The sequence below is a fragment of the Cotesia typhae genome, unplaced genomic scaffold (genome assembly GCF_013202065.1).
Source record: "Cotesia typhae breed Kobodo isofemale line unplaced genomic scaffold, CoteBio_Ctyphae contig_5, whole genome shotgun sequence".
NCBI classification, from domain to species: domain Eukaryota; kingdom Metazoa; phylum Arthropoda; class Insecta; order Hymenoptera; family Braconidae; genus Cotesia; species Cotesia typhae.
This window is the reverse complement of record NW_027423757.1, coordinates 4,689,449-4,712,972: the sequence shown is the minus strand read 5'-3', so window position 1 is coordinate 4,712,972 and position 23,524 is coordinate 4,689,449. Positions and strand designations below refer to the sequence as shown.

At 33.4% G+C, this 23,524-nt stretch overlaps 1 protein-coding gene across 5 annotated transcripts in view; it reads right to left on the bottom strand.

The window, feature by feature from the left end:
- LOC141530696 (nephrin) overlaps nucleotides 1-23,524 on the bottom strand; it is a 194,394-nt gene that overhangs the window by 42,031 nt on the left and 128,839 nt on the right. For all 5 annotated transcript variants that reach the window (XM_074247962.1, XM_074247964.1, XM_074247966.1 and 2 more), the window contains one exon: nucleotides 17,419-17,563. In XM_074247962.1, coding sequence (XP_074104063.1) covers nucleotides 17,419-17,563 — 145 coding nt within the window. The remainder of the gene's footprint in view (nucleotides 1-17,418; nucleotides 17,564-23,524) is intronic.

The following is a 23,524-nucleotide window of genomic DNA, read 5'->3' as shown; positions in this document are numbered from 1 at the left end:
GTGGCTATTGCCAGTCGTTCGAGTACTTGCAAAAGACACAATACCGGAAACGTTAATGGACGGTTTTCTCAACTGGCTCTCTACATAACAAGTAGAGTGGTTGCTGTTAGGTCCGACGTCGGAAACCGCCGAGAATTCTTCATGAGTGCCATTCGATAACTTTTTACTGGTATCAAAAAGTGTGATCAATGTCTCCCAGTGATTTGTATCATAAATTTATTTTTTAACAAACTTCTTGAGTACAAAAATTTACTTTAAAGATGTTAACAGTTCCTCCTGAAATTACGAGGGAGGAAGAACAGATTCGTGCGTGTTTCTCAGTAAGTAGATGTCTTAATGTATAATAAAGCTGATGAAACAGCGGATGAGTCTTGAACACGAGGAAGGATAGAAATGAAAGAGATCGTGGCCAACAGAGAGCAACCTCATATTGAGCTTTTCCGCCTGGGTACCAACTGAATTCAGCTCTCACACTAAGGGGTTGCTGATACTTGCCTCGTTTCAGTTCGGTTCTCCTCTCTAGTCCTCTCTTTCCTTCTTTGCTCTCTGGTATATATATAGGAGCGCAGTACCTATAACATATATATATATATATATATATATATATATATATATATAACTCTGCACCAGTACCTAGAACCTAGTAGTAGACTCAACTAAACTCAGTACACTCTACTTGACTGTACTATAAACTCAAACCTCTAAAGCCGCTTGCCACAGCCACGATTTTCAATTACCGGTGGGGATATGTTCTCGGCATTTAGATCTCACCAGTAGTACCACCTGTAATAGTAGAAGTAGTGGTGGTAGTAGTAGTAGTAGTTATAGTTGTAGTTGTAGGTGTAGTTGTTCGAGCGATTCAATCTGAATTGTATAGACTACGTGCCTTAGGTATAACGGGTAAACTCCCTCGTCTAACAGGGCGCATACATATATCTTAACCTTTACCTTATCTACGTATATAACTACCTTCTACATTCTTAACTGTCAATTTTGATAAAATACCCATCGCAGGAGAAAGGACGATGAAGTTAGATGAAAGTCGCGATATATAAATTGATTTCAACTAATGCTATATACCTACGGGTGTGGAAGCACGAGTCGAAAGGGTGTGTGAGTTAAAAGCCTGTATAAAAAGTACAAGTGTATCGAAACTTTTCGCGATTGGTAAAGGTGAACTACGTACGAAGTAGTCACTTGACGATAGAAAATCCAAGCAGGAAATAAGAAGAAGAAAAAATGAAAATAAAAAGTAAAAGTATATATGAAGAAAACGAAATTCGCAATTTGTCAAGTATAACTACTCTGTAAAATAAATTCACCAGTAAATTTAACTCAACCGTAAGATATTTTTTCCTAATTTTTTTTTTTGATCGCTTTTGTAACAGAGTATAAGATAAAAAAATGTGCTATACAATATATAATGTAACTTGGTAGATAAAAATTTGAACGGTGATAGCAAGTCACCGTGGAAAGCTACCGAGACTGTTGAGATTTCAAACGGATAAAAGGAGGCGAAACATGAAGAATCAAGTGGTATAGGATAGAGAGTGTCGAGAGAAAATCATAAGGGAATATAGCCGACAATTCCCTGAGAAGCGATCTCCTATCCTATCCAGTCGATCTAGACTCCTCTCTGCTGGTATTCCTCCACGATTTTCAATTAATCCGGCACTTGAGCCGTCTCGTTCTCCATCCAAGAGTGATTCTCTGGAGAAAGAGGGCGCGAGCAAGGAGGCAAACAACTGGAAAGCTACCACGACTCAATATCGATTTCATTGAATCGACTAGTACGACTGCTACGACAGACTGATGCACTTGGAATCTCCTCTATAATTCTCCAGCTATCTCTATTCCTCTAGAGCTTGCATTTGCTATCAGCCATCGACACTGCGCTCCTTTAGGACTCTCTATTCCTCACTTGTTCCCTTCTATTGGCCCGCACACCAGTTCCAATTCCATCGGTGCGTTTGCTACTCTGCTCACGACCAGACCAAGGCCGAGATATTCTCCCGGTTCGAGTTCCCGTACCACTTCCTGCAGCCGGGCTTCGTTCTGCCAAAATCCACTGCCGTATCCACCATACACATATATAGATGTATATACATACATTCTCTTCTCTCCTTTTATTCAACCACCCTCGACTTCTCCATCTCTGTCTCTGTGAATTTCTTACTCGATCTCTCTCACTCTCAAAGTCTATCGCTCTCCTGGTGGCTCGAAACTGTGGCGAATCGAGGCAACGATTTGCATATTCATTAAATGCTCGTGGTGGCGTCTATAGATAGGCCAGCTTGTTCCGTACGATGGTTATTCTACAAATACTACCATCATCGGTAGTAAGTGTAAGTGTAAGTGTAACTATCCATATCTGGAATTGTAGTAGTACCACTAGCAGTAGATCAGAAAAGCACGAAGGAGAGAGAAAGAGAGAGAGCAGTAAAAAGCGTCAGACTGTGTACACAAGAACGTTTGTTTATAATTTGCCGGTAGGTTTATTCGGCATGTCTGCCGTTAACGACCAAAATTAAAGATGAATTTGCATTTTGACCATTGTTTACAAACACCAACTTGATAATTACTTGGATGGTAATGTATCATTTGTTGTACTTATAGTCTCCAGTTGGTGTGTCTACATTGTACCGGTGATGGAATAATTACAACAGAAAACAAGGGTGGTGAATTTTCAGGTCTGACTGGATGCCGCTGAAATTCTCCCTATTATCTGCGCAGTCTCATGGATCACATTTCGACGCCTATGTATACATTATCCTTATATACTGCTATACTCCGATATCGTACATGAAACCGTAGACTCGTTAGCTGAGTTAGACTAAGACTAAAGACTAAAATAAAACTGAACCAAACCTTGATAACTTGGAAAATGTCTCCACCTACTTATTCTATTAGTCTGACTACGGCTACCTTTATAATGACAACAACAACAACAACAACTACTACTACTACTACTACTACTACTACTACTACTACTACTACTACTACTACTACTACTACTACTACTACTTGGTAGAGGAAGGTTCATAATTAATTTCAAGTTCGTTACGGATCGTCATCGTCATCTGTGTTCTTGACGACTCGTGTCACTTTGAAAACTCAAAGAAACCCCGACTGATGTTAATAGTGAAACAGAGAGCGAAGAGAATTTGCTCTTTAAATTATGCATTTTCTCGTCATACTGTTAGATAAGAGCAGGCTGAATTTTAATGTAGTGTGTAACAGTTGGCAAGCTTCAATGTTGTTAATAATTATTCGCGGTTTTATGCTCAACTCAATTCAAATCATTATTTAAATATATTGTGACTATGTATAAAATAGCGAGATAATTTTATAGAGTTAAATTTAATAACAATAAATTTTATTTTTACGTATTTACATAATTCCTCTTTCTCAGTGTAGGACGAATAAAATTAAAAAATTCAACGGATTGTTGAGAAGTTTGCATCGCGTTAGACGTTCGCTAGAAGTGGTTGGAAATAAAAAGTCAGGAGCAAGAAATATAGAGCGAAAACCAGCAGACTCAGTAGTACGAGTCTTAAATTGAGCGCTAAGTCGTTGGTTCATTTGCAATTTCATTTCTTATTCCCCAAGTACATTTAGTCTATATATATCTATATATCTGTACATTCATCTACTTATTTCTCAAGCTATCACGCGAATATATTCCCTCACAATAGACTTTTCTCATTTTATACTTTAGCTCACTGCACAGCAATATCTGCCATCATGTGTGGCTCATGTACTCGCATACGTTATAATATGCGTATCGATAACCCCACATTCAATATAATACATTATAGGTTTTTACCTCTTGCCCCTTCCCCCATTTTTCCCTACATCAGTACAACTTTTACCGCTATCTGAATAATATCAGTCCCGCTGTTTCTTACACGCACATACATGATGCACAAACGGTGAATTTCTTTGTCTTGCTTATGGATTTTCTCCCGCTTACTCTGTTGCATCCATATCCACTCATTTTCGTGTATTTTCCGCTGTAGTTCACCGTCGTTTACATTATTCATACTTGCTTGTTCGGCTGCTCACCGTCTCGAGTATTGCATGCTCGATATATCTATCTATCTTTATATATGTATACATATATGTGTGTAAGTAAGAGTGCAGACAAGGCCACTTGCTCGAGTTGTCACCTTTTCTCACGAATTGTCGTCTTCGTTGACGTTGCAGAAATAGAGGAACGAAAGCTGCCGGAAGTCGAGAGAAATGAACGAGAAATATAAAAAAACTTCGACAAACTATCTGGTTTTTTTCTGTAAAATACAGATTTTATATCTATTTTGAATACCTTAATTTCTTATTCCATATTTTCTTTCATTTTACTTTTCAGTCTCCTAAGATACGGCAGTACCTAACCTGAAGTACACGTTCAACCTATTTTATTTCCCAAGAGCGATTGAGAGCTTCTCAAGAATTACATATTGGTTATAAATAAATGTTAACGGAACATTTGACCAAGTTGACGGAAAAAATTAAGGCAGCAAAAACAATTGAGAAGTTGGGTAAAGAAATAAAGAACGCACTTGTCTCATCTTCAACTACTTCGGGAAATAAATTTAGAGGGACAGTACAAAAATCCTCAACGTCTTCAAGGACTTTAAACTGGCGCAGCCCATATGCGGGTCAGGGGAACCCGAATATGGACCAGAAGCTTCCGTACCAGAAGTTTCCCAGGTCAACTCCCCAGAACTGCAGGACGATGTACAGCAGTGCATCGAGCCAGGCGAAGCCCAATCGGCCAACACTTCAGGACAAGAGGAAATAGTACAGGTGAGAACAGTGGCAGGGCGTCTCAGTAATTTTATCCAAGAGTGGATGAATATTACTACTGATAGCTTTATCCTAGACTGTATCAGAGGATACGAAATTCCCTTTCTTACTCTTCCGCCACAGGCATTAAGCTGGACGAAAGAGGTTAAATTTCCAGTGGACGATGAAATTTTAATTCACAGAGAAATTGATAAATTGTCGAAAGGAGCTATTGTTAAATGTAAGTCAGTAGAAGGTCAGTTTCTGTCGCGTTTTTTTCTTGTAGCAAAACCTGATGGGTCAAAGAAATTTATTTTAAATCTTAAAACCCTAAATAAATTTATCAAAACGTCCCATTTTAAGCTCGAAGACTTGAGATCGGCCGTAAAATTAATTTTTAAAGACTATTTTATGTGTACTTTAGATCTCAAAGACGCATATTTCCTGGTGTCGGTAAAACAATCAAGCAGGAAATTTCTCAGATTTAGTTGGAAGGGCCAAATTTATGAATTCTGTTGTCTCCCGTTTGGGCTCTGTACGTGCCCGTATGTTTTTACAAAATTGATCAAACCAGTATTACACTGGTTGAGAGAGAAGGGTCTAACGTCAACAGCATACATAGACGATTTTTTGTGCCTTGATGAATCTCGGGAAAGCTGTCTAACAAACGTTGAAACTGCTAGGTATATTCTCACCAGATTAGGGTTTATTATTAACGAAGAAAAAAGCTGTACTGAGCCTCAAAAATGCTGCAAGTATCTAGGGTTTATAATTAATTCAACAAATATGTCGTTATCTCTAACTGTGGATAAAAAGAGTAAGCTGACAGAGACCATTCAGGTACTTCTGCGGGTAAATCACTGCCAAATTAGAGAATTCGCAGGTCTATTAGGTACTTTAGTCGCGGCATGTCTTGGGGTATCGTACGAAATGCTTTATACAAAAATCCTTGAAAGAGAAAAATTTCTAGCGTTGATAATGAGCGAGCAAGATTTTGATCAGACAATGATACTAAATTGTTCAGTAAAAGATGAATTGACCTGGTGGTTAACCAAGTTATCCACAGCTTCCTGTCCAATTCGATCTTTTTGGTTTGTTACAGAAATATACTCTGATGCGTTCCTCTTGGGTTGGGGAGCTCACTGTAATGGACAGAACGCGCAAGGGTTTTGGTCTGAATCAGAGAGGAAGCTGCACATTAATCATCTAGAGTTAATTGCAGCTTTCTTTGGATTAAAATGTTTTGCCCAGGAATACAAAAATGCTGAAATATTGTTGAGAATCGACAATACCACGGCGATCGCGTACATTAATAGACTAGGCGGCGTTCAGTATCCAGAATTAAACAGGCTTGCGAGAGACATCTGGCAGTGGTGCGAGCAAAGAGAACTTTGGATTTTCGCGTCGTATATTCCTTCAAAAGAAAATACCGATGCAGATAGGAAATCGAGATGGTCAAACATTGATACAGAATGGGAATTAGGTAATAGTTTCTTCGGGGAAATAGCAAGAAAGTGGAATAATTTGGAAATCGATCTCTTCGCGATGCGTGTGAACGCGAAGATACAAAAATTTTGCTCTTGGAAAAGAGACCCGGAAGCTTTTTATATAGACGCGTTCACAATGGATTGGGGAAACTATTTTTTCTACGCATTTCCGCCGTTCTCGATGGTAATGCGAGTCCTTCGGAAAATCAGGCTAGACAGAGCGGAAGGGATTGTAGTAGTTCCCTACTGGCCTACACAACCTTGGGTCCCAGTATCTACAGCAATGTTGATTGAAGAACCACTAATATTTTTGCCATCAACTAACTTACTTTTATCTCCCTGTAGGTCACTAGAGCATCCTCTGAGCAAACACCTTTCCCTGGTGGCAGGGAAGTTATCCGGCAGGCATACCGGAAAAAGCAACTACCAGAGGAAGCTTTTGAAATCTTCATTGCATCTTTAACTAAGTCTACTATCAACCAATATAATTCAAGTCTGAAAAATTGGTGGATATATTGTCAGAAGGAGCAGATAGACCCCTGGGCTGTAAGTGTCAGGAACATCCTAAAATACCTGGCTGTACGTTTTCATCAGAAAGCTTCATATGGCACTCTTAATTCTGATCGATCGGCCATAAATCTAATAAGCAATGTAGATCTGGGAAAAGATTCGGACATTTGTCGATTTTTTAAAGGCGTCTATAAGATAAGACCCACTAAGTCGAAGTACGACAATACTTGGAATTCAGACGTTTTGTTGGAGTGGGCCGAAAAATTCGGATCAACTGAGTCATTAAGTTTAAAAGAGCTTACATTTAAATTAGTTTGTCTTCTAGCTCTGGCAACAGCCCAGAAGGTTCAAACCTTATCACTGATTAAAATCAGTAATATTGTCAAAACCAAGACTGGCATCAGAATCAGAATCACGGACCAGATCAAGACGTCGCGGGTGGGGGCTCCACAGCCCTGTTTTACATTACCATTTTTTGCTAACAGAAAAACCGCTTGCGTCGCAAGCATTCTTATGAGCTATATAAAAAGAACAAAAAAAAAATAAGGGGTGAAACGGATCATCTCTTAATTACTTTTAAACAACTTTTTCACCGTGCAACTTCACAATCTATAAGTCGCTGGATACGACAGTGTTTATTGGCAGCAGGAGTCAATGAGCAGTTCACTGCCCATAGCACCAGACACGCAGCAACATCTTCAGCTGAAGTAAGAGGAGTCGACCTAGCGATCATCAAGAGCACGGCAGGGTGGTCGGAGCAATCCAAAGTGTTCGCGAAATTTTATAAGAGACCCATAGACAGGGAAAAAAGCTTGTTTGTCACATCAGTGCTAGGAGAAGACAGGGTCTAGAGAAATGAAGTTTTATGTTAGACTTAATAAACAAAAAAAAAAAAATTGGAGTTGTTAATAGAACCTCTGAACATCTACAATGTAATCTCGAAGAACGAGACTCGTAATATAATTGAAAATCAAACGAACTTACCTGTAAGTGATGTTCGATTATAATTATATTAGAGTCTCGTTCGAAATGATTACATCCCTCCCAATCGATAAAAATTGATCCCACCCAAAAGGCAAGTAAAATTTTTGTTTATTAATTTGAATTTAGAGCTTTAAACTATATTAAGAGTGACGGCAGAGCGCGCGGTAGTCAGTACCGGGGAAATTTTAAACAGTAAAATCTAAAATTTGTGGCTTGTATTAGTAGAACTGACGGTACTACAATGTAATCATCTCGAACGAGACTCTAATATAATTATAATCAAACATCACTTACAGGTAAGTTCGTTTGATTTTCAATAAATATGATATGATAAATAAATTAAATTATTCAGGTGTTAAATTATTATGGATATAATTCATATTGGATTATTAAATACTAGATAATAAATTTGCGTGTTAAATATTGAATTTGAATAAACTTGATATTGGATGAATTATTTGTTATATTATACAAAAATATTTGTCGAAATGATTGGGTTAGCAGGATTTGAGCCAAAAAAGCCGGTGGTTTAATTAAATTTTATCAACACTGTGAGTGTTTTTATTTAAAACACAATTATTACAGAAATAGTTTAATAGTTGGATCAATGATTTAATTAACGAATAAATTTGTCAACAGTGAGTTAATAAGTGGGAAATTTATTAGAGGTTACCGCACTGTAATCCCATAGGACTATGAGAGGTGTAAACTGGTTCGAGAGTTATGTCATATTCCTGTGAGAATTAGAGACCCGGATTCATGATTAACTTCCTTGGAAGTTCGACAAAATCCCAAACACTTCCACACACTCTACATGTGAACGTGCAATTGAGAATAGAGGTCGAACAGATTCGAAATAGAGCTGGCAAATGAGGCTAATCAAGTGGTAATAGAGGTCAATTGAAATTCTCTCTCGATAATACCTCGATCATTTATAGGCATCGAAAATAAAAAATCGATATAAAACATCTCTTCTTTAACATTTATGCCGCATTGCTGTTTTCTTTCTGGCTTTTATATTTTATTTATACTTCAATAAAACACCGTCTCTTTTTATAATATTATCGAATAGATACTAGATCAACTAATCATTAAAATTTATAGTCAAAATATCGAGTTGGAGTAAATTAAATACACTGGCATTTAAATTATGGTGGCTGATAAAATAACATCAAACCTAAATCAACTTAAATAACGGAAGCTATTTACTTTAAGGTTATTCAGAATTGAATTGACCTAGAAAGAATTTCTGTAGATAAAAATGAAGTTAACTTTGGTAAAATCTGAAGAAACTTCTATAAAGAAGCTTAAGAGTTATCCTGGATATAAAAAATCACTATCAACTTAAGCTAAAAAACATTTACACCATCAAAGTATTACAAATTTGAGTTTATATAATTTTGAAAAATGAAGTTGATTCATCTTTGAAATAAATTTGTGAGACTCTAGAACGGTGTAATTGATAATAATGATAACAAGCTAAATGTTACCGTGAAAAATAATTTTTTTCAAGTTTGATGATGAAATTGACAAGCTGACAAACTTTTAGATTCAACCATGTTAGTAGTTAAAAACGTCAATATCATTTTAAATGGTTTGAATGGTTATAATTGTCACTTATCTATCAATGTCTTCAATGAACCTCTAAACTTCAGTATAAATTGGATTTTTATGATCGACTTTATTGTTAATTTCTTGTCATTCATTCATTTGAAAGGACTAGTTGGATAAAAAAAAATTATTTTCATTATAATTCATTAAATTGTTCCAATTAAAATTTAAACTATAATTTTGATCCACTATAACTTAAACAAAAATATCAACTAAAAATAAATTAACGGTTTTTTTTTGTTACATTTAAAAAAAATACTTGTCAAATTTACAGGTTTAAATATGTAAAAATTACGCTACTAAATAATGATATATTTACAAAATACAAATGTTAAATTTACAGGAATTTTATCCATCTTTATGAATTTTTCCAATGTAAAATTTACAAATTTTCTCAAGCTAAAGTTACATTTTTTCCATATGCTAAATTTACATTATTTGCTGTATAAAATTTACATTTTCTAGTCGACAATTTATATAGTGTAAAAATCAAATTTATAACGATATAAATACGACAGTTATGTCTTGACAGAAGTAAAACTGTAAATTTAGCAGATTTTTTTTTCAATTTTAATAGAGCTTTTTTTCGTGTTCTAAAACAGTAAAATGAATAATCCATTGTTCTACTCAAACATTGGCCGTCATAATCCTACATTTATACTCATGAACCATATAGTGCTCTTATATTCAAAGTCAGTAGGTCAAAGTCTAGAGATTTGTAGAACACATTAATAGCCGTAATAAACAAAAAGTGGTCGATGACATTCAAATATAGATAAAGCTTGAGTGAAGACAAAGAGAACCAGTGAAAAGGAAATTACGAAATGAGATGAGATGAAAGCGAGTAGATCCGGAGTGGAGGTAGATTACATGTGTGTGTGGTCTGGCAATATCCAATAAAACGAAAAGAAAATCGTGAAACGAACCAACGAACGAACGAGCAGATGAATGCGGGTTGCCGAAAGGGTTGGTTTCCGTTTCCTTTGATTCGGCTCGCTGAATCGTGTGTATCTAGGATCAACGATTGTCCTAGTGTAGCGACGGGAATCCAGAAACGAATTCGGTGCATCCGCTTCGTTCATCTCTCAACCTATTTCTTCTGTACCTCCGCCTCTGCCTCAACCTCTTTCACTTTACATTTTTCCCAGCTCTAACATCACTTCCGAGCTCTTCGATTTAAAATCACACGCGGAACTCTTTGGACGTATACATGTATTTTTTTTTTATTTTTTATTCTTTTAAAATTGAAAAAAAGGTATCGAAATTTACAGGGCAGTAAATTCGATGACCCAGACTACTCTAAACCCTGCAAACGGAAATTCATCTCTTTGCGCTCCAATTAACTCTTTAGTACGTGCGATCAATGTACGAGTTGTATTTTTTCGCATAAACCTAAATTTTATTGATGTATGTTTATCCTTGAAATTTCGAGCTAAAGCTACTGCTTTAGGAAGTTGCTACTTAAACTCCGGGTTGTATCTTCACTTCTGGTCGTAATTTTTAGTTCCTGTTGCAACTCTGAATTTTTTACATCTCCTACTCGTACTTTATCTTCTCATACAATATCTTTACACATCATCGATGTTTGGCTTTTTTTCGATCTGCTTCACAGCCTCTACGTATACGGACACATACAGTATTATATACAACGTTGAAGACATGATACCATATCATATGGTAAACTATACTTGGCAATGAACACTACCTGTATACATTACTCAGTGCACGGTAAATTGATAATTATCCGTACGATGGTATCATTACTCGAGGTATAATGGAGTCATGATGTGCAGTAACTGATGACACGGCATTTAGTTTCACATTGAGTTATTACAATAATACATATGTTATTTTATTATTATTACCAAGATATGTTATATAAGTATAAACAACAGAGACGAGAAAAACGTGACCGGATCTCAGTGCTCAATAACCTCCGCGTGGTCGGTAACCTGTTCTTTTTTTGTTTTTAAATACTATTATTACCCCGAAAATACAACATACAATCATAATCATATTCATTTTCATAATCATAAATAACCTCGAGCGAGCACAAGAATAATTTATCATGAATTAATGTTCATGTATAGTATAAAAAGTCATTGACCTTTTCGTTAAAGCTCAAATCAAAATATTTTTTTTTTTTTTTTTGTAAAGTCGTGAAAAATTTGCTGATAAGGCCTAATTCAACCACACCAAAAATTTAATCTGGTTGTATTTATTTTTTATTTTGACACCCTCGGTAATTTTATAGAAATTGCATTGTCGTGTAAATGACATTACTGAATTAAGAAAAAAAATTAAAAAATTTATTTTGATTCGCTTATGTAGCCTGATACGACCACATACTATCAGATAAATCTATATCAGACCGTATCAGAAAATTTTTATACGGAGATAGTATCTTGCATTCAACTTAAATTACTGATAGAATTACAGGTCTCTAATTTAAAAAACCTTTTTTTCTTTTTATTAAATGTCTGCTGGTAAAAATAGTAAAATCGTTAGGAGGTAGGAATGGGGTGTTGCTACGACAATAAGAAAGAGCATTATCCTCACTTGAGTGCAGTTACGACCACGAACCACCGGTACCGGGAGCGAACCAACCACCCGCTGACTACTGTACTACACTATCCAAGGGTTTATAGATATACCCGTTCTCGGAGAATGGAAACTCTATGGTTAGAGAGAGGATACTGGTGCATCCTTAGAACATTACCTCGGAAAAGTAAGATCCTATATATTTGTGTGTATCTATAAATGTATATAAATGCATACAGTCGTATTTATCTATATGGTGTATGTATGTTAGGGAGATAGTATGGTACACTAGTTCAGTATTGTATCCGGCGGACCAGTGTCCCGGATGTTACCACGAAACACGGCGGTTAAATGAAGACGCATTGCACTCATTATAACCAGAACATCAGGCAAAGAGCAAGAAGGGATTATCTGGCTACAGCAATGGCTATATACTTGGTATCTAGTGCTTTCTCAAATCCCGCCAGCAGTCATTGTCATTATATTACATTGCTACTGTACTACCGATCTTGCGAAGAAAGATGTTATTTATTTTTGTTACTGTATGTTGTACATGTTACAGTTACATCTAATATATAATACAAAAACAACAAACATTGCGATTGAGATAATTTAGAATTATAGTATCAAAATAAATGACAGTATTTGATATCTACTTGATTTAATCCCATTGAAATTGGATTTGCTCCACTAAAGACTATTTATTTTTTGAATTTTCATGTTTAAAGAAAAATTGCATCAATATTTTTCTTTAATTTCTACAAGTAGCGTTTTTTTAATAAATTCTTTCACAGAAAAAAAAATTAACTTGAATCAAGTAAATAATTTTGATGAACTTTCTTCTTGATTTGAGTAGAAAAATTCTTAAACTAAGAAATTTTTCTTGGTTTAAGTAAATTTCACTAGATTCAATTATTTTTCGTCTTGATTCAAGATAATAAAACTCTTCAAAATTATTTTTTTGATTCAAGAATTTTTCTTTTGATTCAAGTAAATTTTTTTGTCTGTGTTCTATTATAATTTATTTGTGAAGCAATCCTAAATATTGCCATACAAAAGTTAATTTCATAATTTAGCAATTCTAATAATTTATTAATTTTTACTTTTTATGCTAGGATTCATCAACGAGTTTTTAAAACAAAATAATTTTTGTGAAAATTAAGTTTAACGTTTTAAAAAAGTCAAATTTATCGGAAAAATATGATAAATATCTACAAACAAATGTAAAATGAATTTTTTAAATTGCTTAAATTAAAATCCATATTTACTTCTGATGTTTTACAATATAATAACAAGTTAAGTAGATAAATTTGATAATATGAAGTATTAAAAGAAGTAATGACAACATACAGTATTTTTGTTTTATGGAAACAATGTCTAGGTGTTGAACAAGTTTTATTTATTCAGAATGGGGAGGAATTAACTGAAAGAACTAGACTGTATTTTTTCCTTTCCAGCGGTTTCTTTTTTATTATTTTACTTTTTCTGTTTCTTTATTTTATTTTTCGTTTTTTTTTTTTTTACTGGTTTACGGCTACGGTGTTACTGCTGAGTCTGGTCTAGAGCTGTTGACTCATCTGCAGCCGACTTCTGAGCAGTTTTTTCAAGTAATTAGAACACGGATAATTTATTTAATATCTTGTAAGTGTTTATATTATGATTTATGTCAGCTTTATTTTGTTTTTTAATTGGATAAAAAAATTAGTTCATTAACAAGTGGGTTGCGAAAATAATTTACAGAAGAGGGAGATTGAAAATTATTTAAAAAAATTATTAGTTGAAATTTTTTTTAGAATAAGTTAATAAAAAAGTAGTTGAAGTTGTGAAATGCAGCTCGACAAAGTTGTACGAAAAGGATATTGACGTTGATGAAAATAATAATGATTAAAGTGAAGGATGATTAATTTAATCGTATTATATAACAACGCCTCGCTGGCAATCTAATTAATTATATCAGCGCGTCAAGAGATTGTGGAAAAGTTTTACGAGTACTTTGCCGCGGATTCATTACACATTGGATTGTGCACGCGATGATGATAATACCGTGAGTAAAAGTGGATTTGAATCAGCGGAATGGTCAACGAAACTCTTCCAACCGTGTATCTATCTACAGTAGTGGCTGCTCGCTCTGTTATTTGTGTGCATAAATAACGAAAGTGGGAGAAAAGAACAAGTGCAAAAATAATAGCAATAACAATAAAAAAGGTGGATAAAAACTCAAACATTTAGAAGCACACATGAGTAAAACGGATGTGCATAATCCACGTTAGCTTAAATCTACAAGTTTTTATTGTTTTAGTGGTCCGATTTCCCGGAGATAGTTTGTGAATATTCATGACTCTCAGCCGCAATATATATCTCTAGTGGGCCAAAGTACGGGTACTACGCCAGTTGAGAGCAACAATAAGTACTGTATAGTCGCTGATGCAAAACGAGAATGAAGGATGTTGAGATACATTATCAAGAAGATGAAAATTAAGAAGAAGGTTACCTCGAGTGTTGGTAACTGCTGCACTGTAATGGAATTATTTACTGCCTTAACTTTCTCTTAAGTTTTTGGGAATAGTTGGTGTGGTGGATTTTATAGCCATGACTCATGAAACATTATATATCACTCTAGGAAGTTTATCAATTTTTAGTAATTAACTTATCATTTTGATTTGGGAAAATAATTTTTTTTTAACTTGTCATTTTTTAATTTTTTTTTTTTTTAAATTTAATTAATTTCAAACACAAAAAAATTCGCTCTGTGAAATTTACAGAAAACTATTTATGTAAAATTTACAGAAAAGTATAGAATTTTAGTATGCAGAAATATTTTATCAGGATGAGAAATAGAGTTAAAATGAATGTACATTTTTCATAGGTTAATTTAGAGATAAAATTTTATGAATTTTAAAAATTTTTCGGTGAATTGGACTGAGCTGTCTTTTATATGGATTGCATCCTTAAAGAAAAATTAATAAGCTTAAATAATTTTAAAATTTACTGAAATAATCTAAAAACTAATCATAATTAAAAGCAACCGATTTTTGAAGTTTTAAAGCCGTTTGAATGTTGACTGATAACTGTTCAATATTAAAGAAATCGTTTTTGATCCTTTCATATTGTCAGAGAAATTACGTAAAATATGATTACATAAGATACAGTTATTAAAAACATAAACATTTCATCTCAACAATTTACTATTTTCCAAATGAATAAAATAAAATTTCTAAAAAATTCATAATTTAAAAAAAAATGATAAAATTAACTTAAAAGCTCTTCCGGTAATAATTTAAAATCAGTTATTTTACTGGCACGGTAAATATTATTATATAATTTTCTGTGTGTACCTACCAGCAGTGGAAGATCGGTCAGGTGAAATAGAGAACTAACATCTTGTTTTGATTCTAATTCAGATGTTAATTTATTCGGGTGGATAAACATGTTAGGATTGTTTTACTGGGTTATTTGTATGCAACAAATATGTAAAGGGGTTTATATTATAGAGTTGAGTAAAATACGAGAAGGACAGTCGAGGACGGCGGAACTGCAGAACTGGGGAAAAGTTAGAAGGAAAGAGTAAAGGATAAACGGGCGGCTGTTTTCAGAACGCTATCACATCCGGCGACTTTCCGTGCAGCGGAAGGTCGTGGCATACGGCGAGAAATTACCGGATTAACCTCGTCTTTACTTCCTTTATGCTCGACGGAATATAGACAAGCTCATAGCGATAAAGAAACTCACTAATTCACCACCAAACAGTATTACTGGCTTGCTACGCATAGATTATTGACGCGAGATATTGTTCTGTCGAAGCTCTATTAAGTTAAAAGTTGCTTTGTTACTTCTTTAATAAACTTTTAACAGCCAAACTCTGTACCACCGGGAAAATTTTCATAAAGTTAATTAAATAATTCCAAGTAATAATTTTTCATCCAAAGCCTTCGCTTTGATTTTTTTAAATTTAGAAAGATCTGAAAAATTTTGATTGTTTTTTTATTGAAAATTGGAGGACATCAATCGCCTGCCCATGAAACATTGATTACGTAAACTTGTTAACTGTTCTCTTCTCGTATACTATAAACTTTCGTATCCTTATCCAATAAGCTCTACTGAAACTTGAGTGCTGCGATTATTCAATATACGTTAACATTGAACACTTTATAGATTAGTTTCTGTGGAGATGGTTATTTCGTACAAGTGGTGGTTTGTTCTTCCTTGTATAGTCAAAGGGTACACATAGATATATAAGATGGAGATGTAGATGCCTGAAGAAACATCCGGAAGGGACACTCTGATTGTCATTTCCTTTAGTATATAGCAGAGTTAGCCCCAGAGAATAGTTATTGACTACCTCAAATTACCTTGTTTATGATCTGTTGAAATAGGTTTGGTATTATGACAAATATGTGCATATTATTATTATTATTATTATTATTATTATTATTATTATTATTATTATTATTATTTGTTATTAATTGCTCAGGGGGGTTTTCCCCGGAGTCCGACTCTCCGAGGGCCCAGCCTGAGCGCCATCCATTACTGCTGCACCACTCCGCACAACAAGGCGGTTAGTGAGTGCAGCAGGCCAAATTCATTTGCCTAAGTAGACGCAGGGATCCCAAAATGACAGCCTTTTGCATCCGCACTGCTAGAGACACGGCTGCTGAACTGCAAGCCGGTATCTTCGCAAGTGAAGACACAAAAGACTGTTTCATCCCTCCAAGGACGCCGACAACCAAAACGACGAGCTTGACACGGTAACCTGGGTAGAGTTTGCCAATTTCAAACAGGAGATCCTGATATTTATTATTATTATTATTATTATTATTATTATTGTTATTATTGTTATTAAAATAGCAACTAGTATTGTTGCTTTTATATCTAATATCGTGGTTTGCAGCTTCTCAAATTTCACGACCACTATTATTTACTCACAACTGTGTAACTACATGAAATCCGAGAATTATTACTACCTCTGTTTCTCAAAACCCGTCACGCAATTACGCCCTCATTTATGTTGTACACTTGTAACGTCATATATGATCATTAATTAATTGTTTGATATCTTCATTGCACTTTTGGAAACTTATTCATTATGTTATTGGTCATAAAGTCGAAACTTTTTGCGGCCGTAATAAATAAATTGTACAACTATTTGATACAATAGTAATAAAACAAAATATAATAGAATAAGGAAAAAATGGTACTGAAAAATTACAGTTTTTGCATTAATAAAAAAAGTTTTGATCGAAAAACTAAAAAAAAGTATCGAATGTAATTTTACATTTTGAAAATGTAATTTTTATAAATTGTACTATAAATGGCAATTTTTCCGTTTTTTGTTCAGAAATTGTTTTTTGTTCCGTATAATAATTAGTAAAACAATAATTAATAATAATTCATTTTTATATTTTAATTGAAAATGTATTCTATTAAATTTTTAAGAATCCGTTGATAAATTTCTGATTGATTTACTTGAAGTAATTGTAAAAGTTGAAAAAAATTTTGTTACCTGTAAATCGGTGTAATCTCAGACGAACGATCGGGTGCTTTGTACCACACAACCAAAAGAGCCGAGTCGTTAGGATGAGGCGGACGGATGTCACAAGGTAATTTAGCCGTGCCATCAAGAACTGCTGTCACTTGGATCGGCGGTCCTGAAAATAAAATAAAATTGTTTATTCAGAATCCATTTACTGTCGATCAATTTCAAAATAATACTATAACTAAAATTTAAATAGAAATAATTTAAAGTAAATTACATTAGAAATGTTCGCTTTTTAGTCTAGTTTTAAAAAAGCAATAACAGATCTAAAGGTTAAATGGTATCATATGAGGATACTGAAGAAATAATATTAAAAAAGGTACCACTGGCTAAGTGTGCGAGCTTTTCATTTTACTGTCTTTACTATCATACACAGCATTGTATGAAATAGCATAATTTGATTCCAAGTATTCGCTGTGGAATTTCTTCTTCAAAGACGTTTACTCGGCAATATAGTAAGGTATAATATTTTAATAAATAGCATTTTTTGTTTTTTAATAACAAAGAGAATCATTATCTTAAGTTTTCATTTCAGTACATAAAGTACAACCTCGTTGAAGCGTGAGAAATTTAAAAGACTCAAAGTGACGCTTTTCCACAAAATAGAAGTTACAATTTTGCTTGTTATATTGTTTAATATTTATGAAAATGACGAAGAGATATTATTTCAACACATGCAGTAATTTTTTATGTTAAAATAATAAACCTGCAGTTAAAGAAAATTAATTGTTCAAACGTTCTAATTATTTGATGTTATTTAAAAGCATGATTCATTGAATTAATTTTAGTTTAATTTATGTTTCAAGTGTTTACATCTAGACAATGTATCATCTAACAATAAATGCATCATGTAACAATAAATGAACTAGTAATTAAGAGTTCATTGTGAGGTTGTTAATTTGAATATTGGTAAATTATTCAATGGATATTAATTGGTTTTAAAATTGTTTTCAAAATATCGATAATGTTTAAATTACCGAGTATATTTAATCGACTAATTGATCATCAAGAAGTACTTTCTCTGTTAAGTGAAAATTCAAAAAATAGTGTTCTGTGAAACTTCTATCAGACTTTTGAGCTCGAAAAGCTATTTCGTTGAGCTCAGAGAGCTCAAAATAACACATAAATTGTATTTTTGAATTTGAAGAGCTCAAAAACATCATCAGTGCAATTTTAAGCGTCTAGGTATGAATTTAGCGGGAAGATGCAAGAATGGCCATCATCAGGGTTAACCGTTTTCCGAATTTTTTAACATTCGATTGAGAGCTATAAATTCAGAATTAATGTTGCTACATAAATTTTTATGATTCTACAAGCAAGTTAATCACATCATATGATGTAAATTTAAAATTTGTTATTATTTAAAACAATTAAAAAAATATTTCGTATAAAAATCATCCTTCAACCAAGTTCTGTGTTATGGTATTTTATTCAACTTCCGATAAACAGTACTTAATCTCAATGAAGCGTTATTTTTAGGGCAGTTATTAATCACAAAGATTATAAAATTATGTACTAGTGAGTCCTCAGAAGGTAAAATGGAGTTTAAAAAAAAATAACTAATTTTCCTAGACAATTTTCCACATCCGCGATTATATTCATCATTTAAAAATGAACTTCATCGTGACCGCAATGTTATCAGGAGGTTGCGTTGTAGGTCATTGAGTTAACGTTAATGGCGTTATGTAGCCGGGAAGTAAAAGGTGAGGTGGAGCTGGGGGAATAAAATGCGCTTTTCGCGTAATCTCGCCTGTATCACGCAGCTTGGTTGTAGATTGTAGGCAACACAAGCAAACTCGATTGCTGTTATCCTTATCATTCTCTTTTGGATTGTCTTCTTACTACACTCGTGTTCTTGTTTTTCTCCCATTTTCATCAGCTTGTTTGTCCACTCGCTTGCTCCCTTGTACGTTAACTCAAGCGTATATAGAACAACGGTTTTACCGTCATCAGACTAAGCTAAATCTCCCAAGGGTTATTCTCGTCAGATTATGATAAGGAACAAAAGGTCGATGGGCTTATTAAAAGAAATACTCTTTATTCCAGCAAATAGTTAGCTTATTTACTCATACAGTAATCTGTGGCCGCTGTATTATCTACAGTTGAATAGATTTTTGTGATTAAAATAATCCAAGTTATTATTCAAGAGATAATTTATTTCTAGAAAATACAAAAGTGCACAACTGATAATAATCATTGAATATGCGGTTATAATGCGTACTCTCTTAATATTAAAAGAAATCAGTGGATTTCCACTGATTTAACCAGTGGACATAACAGCGTACATACGCGCAGATATTCTGTTCACTGATTCAACCAGTGAACTTGACTGATTTACCAGTGAAATTGCATTTACTGGTTGGAATTAGCATAATAAATAAAATAATAATAATAATGGATTTATAATAAATAGCATTTATCAATTTATGATAAATGCTGTTTCAAACAGTTAAATCCTGATTTTAACAGTTACTTTATGATGTTTATTATTCAAATGTTACTATTCAATAATTATATAGAAAAAATTATATTAAAAAAGTTAAACTATAATAATTAATAATTCCAACTTCAATGTTTATCGTTTTGCGCGTAAGAGATTATCGTATGATACATCAGTTTAATCGGAATAGTAATTAGGTGTATTTAGCATGGGAATCATCCCCTTTATAACAAGACCACGGTTACCATATGCAATAAGTAGATGCAGGATAATTTGGATTATTATTATTCTGTTTCTACGCAGCTAGATGGTGAAATGAAACGAGTTGAAAGAAAGAAAGGAAAATGTAATCGAAACACATGTAAGCATAAGTGAAATAAATGAACTAAACAGTTGCAGTTTAGTTGGTGTCGTTGGGTTTGTATGAAAGTATAGTTTACTTGCAGTTTTATTGCATTGTCGTTCAAATTTACCCCGATCAGTTGCTCGCGCGTGGAAATAATCCAACTAGCAGGCAGTAGCCGCAGGTAAGCCGATAATCCTCTGGTCAGACAGTGTCGGGAAGCCACACGAGTGAGCTTTAGAGACCGCGATCCTGCATATGGCTCCTCGTATTCCGGCGACTTCATTGATACTCCGGAAGTTTATTGCCGTACGAATTAAATTGTCACGAGTCTCCAGGGTTTTATAATGCTAATAAAATATTAAACCAACTTTATAATACTAGATACTACCAAAATTAAATCGAGTAATTAAGTACCCCGTTTTATTTTATATTAATGTCGTTTTTCTCTTTCATTTTTTTGCCTTTTACTTTTACGCTTTTTATAACTGTTTCATTTAAGATTTCCTGACTCCGTTTTTATTACTGTTTAAATTTAATATTACTCTGAAGTCTGCAGTAGATGTATTTTATATTACTTGGCGGTCGAAATTATTTTCTACGTCAGTAAACGCGTGAAAATTTAAAGATATTGAAAAGCGAACGACAGTTAAGTTTTAAAATCTTGGCTGTACTGCCGGAAAAGGAAAATAATGTAGAACATCGAACTGAAAATTACTTTGCGAGCCAGGAGAATTTCAATTTTATAATATCGAATTTACCGAGACTTTTATTTCAACTGAGCTGTTTTATAGCATAAAGTATGTTATTTCTCTTTTCGTCTTACTGTTATGTTATAATATATATTCTAGTTAGTTTTTTAAACATTACGCATGAAAACATCGGTAAAATATAACGAGTTCAATCAATGAACGAAAACATTTCAATAAATTTATCAAGAAATTGCTAATATTTTATTAGAAGCATACTTTACTTTTAAGAAATATCTTAAATAAAGATTTAAATATAAAATAAGTACAAATATTTTGTAAGTACTTGAAATACTTTTATTTTCCAAAGCTGGAAAGGAATATTGTAACAGATAACTTATGGTATTTATCTTATACCGACTCAAGAAATTACTTTTCTTTATCTAATATTTATTTTATATTATTTTAAATCATTGGTATTCGGAGATATTTCATTTCAAAAATATCTCTCTGTATAATCGAAAATACTTATGCAACAATATCAGTAAAAAAAAATTTTTTTTTAATTTATTTAATTCATCTATAATATTCATGAATAGTTTTCATTTGTACAACAGTTTAATTTTTCACAAAAAAATTTATCCATGTGATTGAATACTATTAGTTGATAATGCCCCGCTTGATGTCATTATTTCAGCGTTTGTATGAAAAATAGTTATTTTATTTTATCTCAAAACTTAGATTTCGTATAAGGAAACAATTCAGCGATCATGTGCCCTCTCTCGGAAATTTTCAACATTAACACTGGTTTAGAAATAATATATAAGCATATTAAGATGTCAAACCAGATATGGCCTGATATGGACACAACCGGCGACATCAGAAAATTTTTTAGCAAACGTTAATTACTATTTCCCATTCTACTGAAATTTATGTAAACCGACGACAAATTTGCGAACTAATCGAAGTTACAGAAAGGACTTTATTAATTTTAATTGAAATTGACATGGAAAGTACTTTAATTCTAATGAACCATATCTAATTACTAGATCTATTAAATTATAAGCAAATGTATCAGAAGCATTCTTGGTAAAACAACATCCTTGAAGCTTGAATGCAATTGCGTCATTACTAGCATTAATCGTGTGTATGTGATGCATGATGAAAGGTATCAAAGCACATTCGTGTTCGCTCTGTGTGTACCATCTTCATATATACATTTACCATCATATGATACGGCACAGAAACTCGAGCTCTTCGTGCACGTTAAAAGCACCGGGTATTAAACGCGTTTCACTCAAACTTCCCAAACATCGGACATGCCTGACGTCGGATGCATTCCTCCTTTATCGTCGTCTCACTAGCTGCCGTCTTACATCCCTTTTCACCCACTAAATTTTTACGTACACGCAGCTCATCACGAGGGATAATAACCGTACATCTCGAGCTTCCATCACCCAACACTGAAACTGTTTTGCTATCCGTCTTAGTTTAAGTTTTCTCTTTTATTTAAATTTTCTTCTCCCGTCACTTTCCGTTGCCTCTGCGGTATTTATTTTTTTTTATTGGTATTTTTTTACAAACATTACTTACTATGCTTCTTTTTCTTTCCTTGGCTCTTTTTTTCCTCGTCAGTTCAGACGTCGAGTGCATCCATATGAAAGTATAACTTGGTGTAACATAAAACCAAGTCACGTCTTACGTTTTATTTTAGTCCATGAAAATGAAAATATATATTTATTTTTTTTTATACAACTAAATAAAACGGAAGAAAAATATCTCGGTTTATTAATTCAAGTATCCTCCTTATGAAATTAATTTAAATCAAAAATATATGTTCAAGTATAAAAAATATCCAACGAAAAATTTACAGAAATTTTTTTAACAGAGATTGCATGGTATTACTCATTTTTTTGTAGAATCATTTATGCTGATAAATTTTTCAGCGCCATTTGTTCGTTTTTTTTTTTTTTTTTTTTTTTCAATCGTTGAGCAAAAAGAAAAAGACAAAATAACAAAAAAAAAGCTCATTTAAGTTGACCGGCAGGTTTAACTTGAGATTTTCAAATATTGATGTCAGTCACGTCGCATGACTCTTTTTGGGCTTTACCATAATGTCGTATATGATCATGAAGCTGATAAGAGTGCTCGTAAAGATAAAAGCTGAGATATAGTCTGATGGATTTCGCCGGACCCTCTTTTCATCTATTTTCCTTTCTAAATTCCTGAATATAAACTGTCCACCCACCCCGTCATGAATTTACAATTTTAGCATTTTTTTTTACGCTTCTAATTTTGTCTCCATTTTAGGCCTGCGTCACACATACGTCGAAGTTTACGTACATTTTGGAAAATAAATAAATAAAACACATTATGTGTCTTAGGGATGAAACTCAAAAGTTTATATTTTTTCGTAAAAATTTACCAGGCTTTGAATATATTTCCATTATATCACGAATAGAACCTTTGTCCCTGTGACATATACTTTACACTTTTCAATAAAACGCTAAAATATAATCTAACTTTTAAAAATATTTAAATGAATAAACGGATAGAAATATAAAATAAAAGGAAAACTTTAAAACTCGCTACCCATAAAAA